This window comes from Bombina bombina, chromosome 10 (genome assembly GCF_027579735.1).
Source record: "Bombina bombina isolate aBomBom1 chromosome 10, aBomBom1.pri, whole genome shotgun sequence".
In the NCBI taxonomy this organism is placed as follows: domain Eukaryota; kingdom Metazoa; phylum Chordata; class Amphibia; order Anura; family Bombinatoridae; genus Bombina; species Bombina bombina.
In genome coordinates, this window is record NC_069508.1 from 45,189,145 (window position 1) to 45,201,198 (window position 12,054).

The window sequence follows — 12,054 nt, forward strand, 5'->3', positions numbered from 1 at the left end:
AGGAAAGTTTACGTGTCCCATACACAATAAAGAGCCCCTATTTAATCTTAGCAATGACACGCATAACAAGGGCTAACAACGTAGTGCTCACTTTCTTCTGAGTGTTTTTGCCCCCAGAAACATTAGTTAGCACCTACCTTGAACTTCTGACTGACAGCAAGGCAGCTCACAGGCTTGAGAGGTCCTCTCCCTCACATCGACCTGTGGAGAAATAAAATGCTGAGTAATTTTTACCTCAGACTATAGGGCATCATGAAATACATGGGAGGCGCAGTGAGAATTATGTCCCACAAGTTCCCATTGCTCTAAAGCCACCACTGCCCTACTGAAGAGACTGATGGACTACGGCTACACCCTAGGACAAAGCAGCACAATCTCGTACCACTTTAAAAATAAACTCTTGAAGAATCATAACCTCACTTTACCACTTCCTATCACTAACGTAGGCAAATAGAATGACTAGGTAGGGAGTGAAGGGAGGTGGTGCTCTTTGCCGCCTCCTGCTGGGCAGGAGTGATATTCCCATTAGATGATTCATGGACTCACCGTGTCAGAAATATAATTAGCTGTATTTATCTGGACGCTACTGAACTACCTGTAAAGTTGCACATTGCAGTAGGTGACAGGAATTTAGGGATAAGTAAAGCATCTCTTCCCACCTTTGTCTGCTTTTTAGTGATCTTTAGGTTGAATCACAACTACAACCCACAGTACATATCTCCAGTAACAAATAGGACATTTACAAAAAAAATCTTTATTTTTAATCGGTAGACCAACATTATCTTAACGACAAGAAGTGGAAACAGATCTGGTCACAAAGCATGCTAGAAATTAAAATGTACAAACACAGAAGCTTCAATTCAGGCAAGGAGGGGGTTCTGTATTTTCAGGTGTATACTAGAAAACTTCACTGGAGCAATGGAACTAAAAATGTTCAAATATCAAACAACGAAACAAGCTATTAAAAAAAAATACATTTTATGTACAGCAGACAGACATTGAATATATGCATTATGAATGCAAACTACGAAACAATGTAATAAAATATCTAAAATTTTAAAGTGGGATTAACATTGTTTGATAACATTTTAATCTTTAAATGGTCACTGATGACCATATGAAATATTTAGGAGTCAAATGGTTCAGCTGCTGCTTCTGCATCTTCAGTGTCTACACGCACATCCCCCTCTGCGCCAGTGTCCATATCAGCAGTTACATCAGTTTCCCGACTTTCAAAGGGATTTTCACCCTAAGGGAGTGAAACAAAGGGTTAATGTACTTTTCAATATAGTGGTGTAAAGATCCTCTATAAGACTTAAACAAAGTGTATCTGGCTGCAAGTTTTATTTTTTCTTTCATATTAGCAAGAGTCCATGAGCTAGTGACGTATGGGATATACATTCCTACCAGGAGGGGCAAAGTTTCCCAAACCTTAAAATGCCTATAAATACACCCCTCACCACACCCACAAATCAGTTTAATGAATAGCCAAGAAGTGGGGTGATAAGAAAAAAGTGCGAAAGCATATAAAATAAGGAATTGGAATAATTGTGCTTTATACAAAAAAATCATAACCACCACAAAAAGGGTGGGCCTCATGGACTCTTGCTAATATGAAAGAAATGAATTTATCAGGTAAGTTCTTACATAAATTATGTTTTCTTTCATGTAATTAGCAAGAGTCCATGAGCTAGTGACGTATGGGATAATGATTACCCAAGATGTGGATCTTTCCACACAAGAGTCACTAGAGAGGGAGGGATAAAATAAAGAGCCAATTCCTGCTGAAAATAATCCACACCCAAAATAAAGTTTAATAAACATAAGCAGAAGATTCAAACTGAAACCACTGCCTGAAGTACTTTTCTACCAAAAACTGCTTCAGAAGAATAAAACACATCAAAATGGTAGAATTTAGTAAAAGAATGCAAAGAGGACCAAGTTGCTGCTTTGCAAATCTGATCAACCGAAGCTTCATTCCTAAACGCCCAGGAAGTAGAAACTGACCTAGTAGAATGAGCTGTAATCCTTTGAGGCGGAGTTTTACCCGACATAAGCATGATGAATTAAAGATTTCAACCACGATGCCAAAGAAATGGCAGAAGCTTTCTGACCTTTTCTAGAACCGGAAAAGATGACAAATAGACTAGAAGTCTTTCGGAAAGACTTAGTAGCTTCAACACAATATTACAAAGCTCTAACAACATCCAAAGAATGCAATGATTTCTCCTTAGAATTCTTAGGATTAGGACATAATGAAGGAACCACAATTTCTCTACTAATGTTGTTGGAATTCACAACCTTAGGTAAAAATTGAAAAGAAGTTCGCAACACCGCCTTATCCTGATGAAAAATCAGAAAAGGAGATTCACAAGAAAGAGCAGATAATTCAGAGACTCTTCTGGCAGAAGAGATCGCCAAAAGGAACAAAACTTTCCAAGAAAGTAATTTAATGTCCAATGAATGCATGGGTTCAAAGGAGGAGCTTGAAGAGCCCCCAGAACCAAATTCAAACTCAAAGGAGGAGAAATTGACTTAATGACAGGTTTTATACGAACCAAAGCTTGTACAAAACAATGAATATCAGGAAGAATAGCAATCTTTCTGTGAAAAAGAACAGAAAGAGCAGAGATTTGTCCTTTCAAGGAACTTGCGGACAAACCCTTATCTAAACCGTCCTGAAGAAACTGTAAAATTCTCGGTATTCTAAAAGAATGCCAAGAAAAATGATGAGAAAGACACCAAGAAAACAGAATTTATGTTTACCTGATAAATTACTTTCTCCAACGGTGTGTCCGGTCCACGGCGTCATCCTTACTTGTGGGATATTCTCTTCCCCAACAGGAAATGGCAAAGAGCCCAGCAAAGCTGGTCACATGATCCCTCCTAGGCTCCGCCTACCCCAGTCATTCGACCGACGTTAAGGAGGAATATTTGCATAGGAGAAACCATATGATACCGTGGTGACTGTAGTTAAAGAAAATAAATTATCAGACCTGATTAAAAAACCAGGGCGGGCCGTGGACCGGACACCGTTGGAGAAAGTAATTTATCAGGTAAACATAAATTCTGTTTTCTCCAACATAGGTGTGTCCGGTCCACGGCGTCATCCTTACTTGTGGGAACCAATACCAAAGCTTTAGGACACGGATGATGGGAGGGAGCAAATCAGGTCACCTAGATGGAAGGCACCACGGCTTGCAAAACCTTTCTCCCAAAAATAGCCTCAGAAGAAGCAAAAGTATCAAACCTGTAAAATTTGGTAAAAGTGTGCAGTGAAGACCAAGTCGCTGCCCTACATATCTGATCAACAGAAGCCTCGTTCTTGAAGGCCCATGTGGAAGCCACAGCCCTAGTGGAATGAGCTGTGATTCTTTCGGGAGGCTGCCGTCCGGCAGTCTCGTAAGCCAATCTGATGATGCTTTTAATCCAAAAAGAGAGAGAGGTAGAAGTTGCTTTTTGACCTCTCCTTTTACCGGAATAAACAACAAACAAGGAAGATGTTTGTCTAAAATCCTTTGTAGCATCTAAATAGAATTTTAGAGCGCGAACAACATCCAAATTGTGCAACAAACGTTCCTTCTTCGAAACTGGTTTCGGACAGAGAAGGTACGATAATCTCCTGGTTAATGTTTTTGTTAGAAACAACTTTTGGAAGAAAACCAGGTTTAGTACGTAAAACCACCTTATCTGCATGGAACACCAGATAAGGAGGAGAACACTGTAGAGCAGATAATTCTGAAACTCTTCTAGCAGAAGAAATTGCAACCAAAAACAAAACTTTCCAAGATAATAACTTAATATCAACGGAATGTAAGGGTTCAAACGGAACCCCCTGAAGAACTGAAAGAACTAAGTTGAGACTCCAAGGAGGAGTCAAAGGTTTGTAAACAGGCTTGATTCTAACCAGAGCCTGAACAAAGGCTTGAACATCTGGCACAGCTGCCAGCTTTTTGTGAAGTAACACAGACAAGGCAGAAATCTGTCCCTTCAGGGAACTTGTAGATAATCCTTTTTCCAATCCTTCTTGAAGGAAGGATAGAATCTTAGGAATCTTAACCTTGTCCCAAGGGAATCCTTTAGATTCACACCAACAGATATATTTTTTCCAAATTTTGTGGTAAATCTTTCTAGTTACAGGCTTTCTGGCCTGAACAAGAGTATCAATAACAGAATCTGAGAACATTCGCTTCAATAAGATCAAGCGTTCAATCTCCAAGCAGTCAGCTGGAGTGAGACCAGATTCGGATGTTCGAACGGACCTTGAACAAGAAGGTCTCGTCTCAAAGGTAGCTTCCATGGTGGAGCCGATGACATATTCACCAGATCTGCATACCAAGTCCTGCGTGGCCACGCAGGATCTATCAAGATCACCGACGCCCTTTCCTGATTGATCCTGGCTACCTGCCTGGGGATGAGAGGAAACGGCGGGAATACATAAGCTAGTTTGAAGGTCCAAGGTGCTACTAGTGCATCCACTAGAGCCGCCTTGGGATCCCTGGATCTGGACCCGTAGCAAGGAACTTTGAAGTTCTGACGAGAGGCCATCAGATCCATGTCTGGAATGCCCCACAGTTGAGTGACTAGGGCAAAGATTTCCGGATGGAGTTCCCACTCCCCCGGATGCAATGTCTGACGACTCAGAAAATCCGCTTCCCAATTTTCCACTCCTGGGATGTGGATAGCAGACAGGTGGCAGGAGTGAGACTCCGCCCATAGAATGATTTTGGTCACTTCTTCCATCGCCAGGGAACTCCTTGTTCCCCCCTGATGGTTGATGTACGCAACAGTTGTCATGTTGTCTGATTGAAACCGTATGAACTTGGCCCTCGCTAGCTGAGGCCAAGCCTTGAGAGCATTGAATATCGCTCTCAGTTCCAGAATATTTATCGGTAGAAGAGATTCTTCCCGAGACCAAAGACCCTGAGCTTTCAGGGATCCCCAGACCGCGCCCCAGCCCATCAGACTGGCGTCGGTCGTGACAATGACCCACTCTGGTCTGCGGAAGGTCATCCCTTGTGACAGGTTGTCCAGGGACAGCCACCAACGGAGTGAGTCTCTGGTCCTCTGATTTACTTGTATCCTCGGAGACAAGTTTGTATAGTCCCCATTCCACTGACTGAGCATGCACAGTTGTAATGGTCTTAGATGAATGCGCGCAAAAGGAACTATGTCCATTGCCGCTACCATCAAACCGATCACTTCCATGCACTGCGCTATGGAAGGAAGAGGAACGGAATGAAGTATCCGACAAGAGTCTAGAAGTTTTGTTTTTCTGGCCTCTGTCAGAAAAATCCTCATTTCTAAGGAGTCTATTATTGTCCCCAAGAAGGGAACCCTTGTTGACGGAGATAGAGAACTCTTTTCCACGTTCACTTTCCATCCGTGAGATCTGAGAAAGGCCAGGACAATGTCCGTGTGAGCCTTTGCTTGAGGAAGGGACGACGCTTGAATCAGAATGTCGTCCAAGTAAGGTACTACAGCAATGCCCCTTGGTCTTAGCACAGCTAGAAGGGACCCTAGTACCTTTGTGAAAATCCTTGGAGCAGTGGCTAATCCGAAAGGAAGCGCCACGAACTGGTAATGCTTGTCCAGGAATGCGAACCTTAGGAACCGATGATGTTCCTTGTGGATAGGAATATGTAGATACGCATCCTTTAAATCCACCGTGGTCATGAATTGACCTTCCTGGATGGAAGGAAGAATTGTTCGAATGGTTTCCATTTTGAACGATGGAACCTTGAGAAACTTGTTTAAGATCTTGAGATCTAAGATTGGTCTGAACGTTCCCTCTTTTTTGGGAACTATGAACAGATTGGAGTAGAACCCCATCCCTTGTTCTCCTAATGGAACAGGATGAATCACTCCCATTTTTAACAGGTCTTCTACACAACGTAAGAATGCCTGTCTTTTTATGTGGTCTGAAGACAACTGAGACCTGTGGAACCTCCCCCTTGGGGGAAGCCCCTTGAAATCCAGAAGATAACCTTGGGAGACTATTTCTAGCGCCCAAGGATCCAGAACATCTCTTGCCCAAGCCCGAGCGAAGAGAGAGAGTCTGCCCCCCACCAGATCCGGTCCCGGATCGGGGGCCAACATTTCATGCTGTCTTGGTAGCAGTGGCAGGTTTCTTGGCCTGCTTTCCCTTGTTCCAGCCTTGCATTGGTCTCCAAGCTGGCTTGGCTTGAGAAGTATTACCCTCTTGCTTAGAGGACGTAGCACTTTGGGCTGGTCCGTTTCTACGAAAGGGACGAAAATTAGGTTTATTTTTGGCCTTGAAAGGCCGATCCTGAGGAAGGGCGTGGCCCTTACCCCCAGTGATATCAGAGATAATCTCTTTCAAGTCAGGGCCAAACAGCGTTTTCCCCTTCAAAGGAATGTTAAGTAGCTTGTTCTTGGAAGACGCATCAGCTGACCAAGATTTCAACCAAAGCGCTCTGCGCGCCACAATAGCAAACCCAGAATTCTTAGCCGCTAACCTAGCCAATTGCAAAGTGGCGTCTAGGGTGAAAGAATTAGCCAATTTGAGAGCATTGATTCTGCCCATAATCTCCTCATAAGGAGGAGAATCACTATCGACCGCCTTTACCAGCTCATCGAACCAGAAACACGCGGCTGTAGCGACAGGGACAATGCATGAAATTGGTTGTAGAAGGTAACCCTGCTGAACAAACATCTTTTTAAGTAAACCTTCTAATTTTTTATCCATAGGATCTTTGAAAGCACAACTATCTTCTATGGGTATAGTGGTGCGTTTGTTTAAAGTGGAAACCGCTCCCTCGACCTTGGGGACTGTCTGCCATAAGTCCTTTCTGGGGTCGACCATAGGAAACAATTTTTTAAATATGGGGGGAGGGACGAAAGGAATACCGGGCCTTTCCCATTCTTTATTTACAATGTCCGCCACCCGCTTGGGTATAGGAAAAGCTTCTGGGAGCCCCGGGACCTCTAGGAACTTGTCCATTTTACATAGTTTCTCTGGGATGACCAACTTGTCACAATCATCCAGAGTGGATAATACCTCCTTAAGCAGAATGCAGAGATGTTCCAACTTAAATTTAAACGTAATCACATCAGGTTCAGCTTGTTGAGAAATGTTCCCTGAATCAGTAATTTCTCCCTCAGACAAAACCTCCCTGGCCCCATCAGACTGGTTTAGGGGCCCTTCAGAACCATTATTATCAGCGTCGTCATGCTCTTCAGTATCTAAAACAGAGCAGTCGCGCTTACGCTGATAAGTGTGCATTTTGGCTAAAATGTTTTTGACAGAATTATCCATTACAGCCGTTAATTGTTGCATAGTAAGGAGTATTGGCGCGCTAGATGTACTAGGGGCCTCCTGAGTGGGCAAGACTCGTGTAGACGAAGGAGGGAATGATGCAGTACCATGCTTACTCCCCTCACTTGAGGAATCATCTTGGGCATCATTGTCACATAAATCACATTTATTTAAATGAGAAGGAACTCTGGCTTCCCCACATTCAGAACACAGTCTATCTGGTAGTTCAGACATGTTAAACAGGCTTAAACTTGATAACAAAGTACAAAAAACGTTTTAAAATAAAACCGTTACTGTCACTTTAAATTTTAAACTGAACACACTTTATTACTGCAATTGCGAAAAAATATGAAGGAATTGTTCAAAATTCACCAAAATTTCACCACAGTGTCTTAAAGCCTTAAAAGTATTGCACACCAAATTTGGAAGCTTTAACCCTTAAAATAACGGAACCGGAGCCGTTTTTAACTTTAACCCCTTTACAGTCCCTGGTATCTGCTTTGCTGAGACCCAACCAAGCCCAAAGGGGAATACGATACCAAATGACGCCTTCATAAAGTCTTTTCTATGTATCAGAGCTCCTCACACATGCGACTGCATGTCATGCCTCTCAAAAACAAGTGCGCAACACCGGCGCGAAAATGAGGCTCTGCCTATGATTTGGGAAAGCCCCTAAAGAGAAAGGTGTCTAAAAAAGTGCCTGCCGATATAATCTTATCAAAATACCCAGATTAAATGATTCCTCAAGGCTAAATATGTGTTAATAATGAATCGATTTAGCCCAGAAAAAGTCTACAGCCTTAATAAGCCCTTGTGAAGCCCTTATTTACAATCTTAATAAACATGGCTTACCGGATCCCATAGGGAAAATGACAGCTTCCAGCATTACATCGTCTTGTTAGAATGTGTCATACCTCAAGCAGCAAGAGACTGCTCACTGTTCCCCCAACTGAAGTTAATTCCTCTCAACAGTCCTGTGTGGAACAGCCATGGATTTTAGTAACGGTTGCTAAAATCATTTTCCTCATACAAACAGAAATCTTCATCTCTTTTCTGTTTCTGAGTAAATAGTACATACCAGCACTATTTTAAAATAACAAACTCTTGATTGAATAATAAAAACTACAGTTAAACACTAAAAAACTCTAAGCCATCTCCGTGGAGATGTTGCCTGTACAACGGCAAAGAGAATGACTGGGGTAGGCGGAGCCTAGGAGGGATCATGTGACCAGCTTTGCTGGGCTCTTTGCCATTTCCTGTTGGGGAAGAGAATATCCCACAAGTAAGGATGACGCCGTGGACCGGACACACCTATGTTGGAGAAATATAAGTCTTCCAGACTCTATAATATATCTCTCGATACAGATTTACGAGCCTGTAACATAGTATTAATCACAGAGAAACCTCTTTGACCACGAATCAAGTGTTCAATCTCCATACCTTTAAATTTAAGGATTTGAGATCCTGATGGAAAAAAAGGACCTTGTGACAGAAGGTCTGGTCTTAACGGAAGAGTCCACGGTTGGCAAGAGGCCATCCGGACAAGATCCACATACCAAAACCTGTGAGGCCATGCCGGGGCTATCAGCAGAACAAACGAGCATTCCTTCAGAATCTTGGAGATTACTCTTGGAAGAAGAAATAGAGGCGGAAAGATATAGGCAGGATGATACTTCCAAGGAAGTGATAATGCATCCACTGCCTCCGCCTGAGGATCCCGGGATCTGGACAGATACCTGGGAAGTTTCTTGTTTAGATGAGACGCCATCAGATTTATTTCTGGAAGTTCCCACATTTGAACAATCTGAAGAAATACCTCTGGGTGAAGAGACCATTCGCCCGGATGTAACGTTTGGCGGCTGAGATAATCCGCTTCCCAATTGTCTATACCTGGGATATGAACCGCAGAAATTAGACAGGAGCTGGATTCCGCCCAAACCAGAATTCGAGACACTTCTTTCATAGCCAGAAGACTGTGAGTCCCTCCTTGATGATGGATGTATGCCACAGTTGTGACATTGTCTGTCTGAAAACAAATGAACAATTCTCTCTTCAGAAGAGGCCAAGACTGAAGAGCTCTGAAGATTGCACGGAGTTCCAAAATATTGATCGGTAATCTCACCTCCTGAGATTCCCAAACTCCTTGTGCCGTCAGAGATCCCCATACAGCTCCCCAACCTGTAAGACTTGCATCTGTTGAAATTACAGTCCAGGTCGGAAGAACAAAAGAAGCCCCCTGAATTAAACGATGGTGATCTGTCCACCACGTCAGAGAGTGTCGTACAATCGGTTTTAAAGATATTGATTGAGATATCTTTGTGTAATCCCAGCACTATTGGTTCAGCATACAGAGCTGGAAAGGTCGCATGTGAAAATGAGCAAAGGAGATCGCGTCCAATGCAGCAGACATAAGACCTAAAATTTCCATGCATAAGGCAACCAAAGGGAATGATTGTGACTGAAGGTTTTGACAAGCTGATATCAATGTTAGACGTCTCTTGTCCGAAAAAGACAGAGTCATGGACACCGAATCTATATGGAAACCTAAAGAGGTTACCCTTGTCTGAGGAATCAATGAACTTTTTGGTAAATTGATCCTTCAACCATGATCTAGAAGAAAAAACATAAGTCGAATCGAATGAGATTCTGCTAAATGTGAAGACTGAGCAAGTACCAAGATATCGTCCAAATAAGGAAATACCAATACCCTGTTCTCTGAATACAGACAGAAGGGCACCGAGAACCTTTGGCCTAGCATCAGCTCCAAGAATTTTTACAAACGGTAGAGCCACAAACTGGTAATGCTTGTCTAGAAAAGAGAATCTCAGAAACTGATAGTGATCTGGATGAATCGGAATATGCAGATATGCATCCTGTAAATCTAATGCAGGCATATAATGCCCTTGCTGAACAAAAGGCAGGATAGTCCTTAGTTACCACCTTGAATGTTGGTATCCTTACATAATGATTCAATATTGACAGATCCGGAACTGGTCTGAAGGATTTGACCTTCTTTGGTACAATAAAGAGATTAAATAAAAACCCCAGCCCCATGTTCCAGAACTGGAACTGGCATAATAACTCCAGCCAACTCTAGATCTGAAACACATTTCAGAAATGCTCGAGCCATTGCTGGGTTTACTGGGACACTGGAAAGAAAAAAATCTCTTTGCAGGAGGCCTTAACTTTAAGCCAATTCTGTACCCTTCTGAAAAACAGAGATTGTGAACGGAATTGATCCAAATTTCTTTGAAAAAAACATAATCTGCCCTGTACCAGCTGAGCTGGAATGAGGGCCGCACCTTCATGTGGACCTAGGAGCTGGCTTGGGTTTCTATAAGGCTTGGATATATTCCAAACTGGAGAAGGTTACCAAACTGATACCGCTCCTGAGGATGAAGGATCAGGCTCTTGTTCCTTGTTGTGAAGAAAGGAACGAAAACGATTAGACCTAAATTCACCTTTAGATTTTTTATCCTGTGGTAAAAAAGTTCCCTTCCCTCCAGTAACAGTTGAGATAAAAGAATCCATCTGATAATCGAATAATTTATTACCCTGGAAAGAAAGGGATAGCAAAGATGACTTAGAAGACATATCAGCATTCCAAGTTAAGCCATAAAGCTCTTCTAGCTAAAAATAGCTAGAGACATATTCCTGACATCAACTCTAATGATATCAAAGATGGCATCACAAATAAAATTATTAGCATGATAAAGAAATGCAAATGATAATTATGATCTGTTATTTGTTGCGCTAAAGCTTCTAACCAAAAAAGTTGAAGCTGCAGTAACATCCGCTAAGGATACAGCAGGTCTAAGACGATTACCTGAACACAAGTAAGCTTTTCTTAGAAAGGATTCAATTTTCCTATCTAAAGGATCTTTAGCAGGAGTAGAGACAGCCCCATTAATCTTAGGGATTTTGTCCCAAAACTCTAATCTGTCAGATGGCACAGGATATAATTGCTTAAAACGTTTTTAGAAGGAGTAAATGAATTACCCAAAATATTCCATTCCCTGGAAATTACTTCAGAAATAGCACCAGGGACAGGAAACACTTCTGGAATAACTACAGGAGATTTAGAAACCTTATTTAAACGTTTAGATTTAGTATCAAGAGGACCAGAATCCTCAATTTCTAATGCAATTAATACTTCTTTAAGTAAAGAACAAATAATTCCATCTTGAACAAATACGAAGATTTATCAGCATCAACCTCTGAACCAGAAGAACCATTATCAGTATCAGAATGATGTTCATTTTAAAAATTCATCTGAAAAAAGAGAAGTTTTAAAAGACTTTTATGTATACTAGAAGGAGAAATAACAGACATAGCCTTCTTAATGGATTTAGAAACAAAATCTCTTATGTTATCAGGAACACTGAGTATTAAATGTTGACGAAACAGCAACAGGTAATGTAATAGTACTAAAGGAAATTTTATCTGCATTAACAAGTTTGTCATGACATTCAATACAAACAACAGCTGGAGGAAGATACCAAAAGTTTATATCAGATACACTTAACTTTGGTAGCTCCAGCATCGGGCAGCGATTTTCCTGAAGTATCTTCTGACTCAGTTGCAACGTGGAACATCTTGCAATATGTAATAGAAAAAAAAAAACATATAAAGCAAAATTGATCAAATTCCTTAAATGACAGTTTCAGGAATGGGAAAAAATGCCAGTGAACAAGCTTCTAGCAACCAGAAGCAAATAATGCGACTTAAATAATGTGAAAACAAAGACGCCCATATTTTTTAGCGCTAAAAATGAC

The 12,054-nt window shown here is 41.7% G+C and overlaps 1 protein-coding gene across 1 annotated transcript in view; it reads right to left on the bottom strand.

Moving 5' to 3' along the window:
* Nucleotides 1-735: 735 nt before the first annotated feature.
* The window catches only part of LOC128641392 (DBIRD complex subunit ZNF326), a 68,956-nt gene continuing 57,637 nt past the window's right edge, over nucleotides 736-12,054 (bottom strand). The window contains exon 10 of the mRNA XM_053694018.1: nucleotides 736-1,249. Within this exon, the coding sequence (XP_053549993.1) occupies nucleotides 1,127-1,249 (123 nt within the window). The 3' untranslated portion in view covers nucleotides 736-1,126. The remainder of the gene's footprint in view (nucleotides 1,250-12,054) is intronic.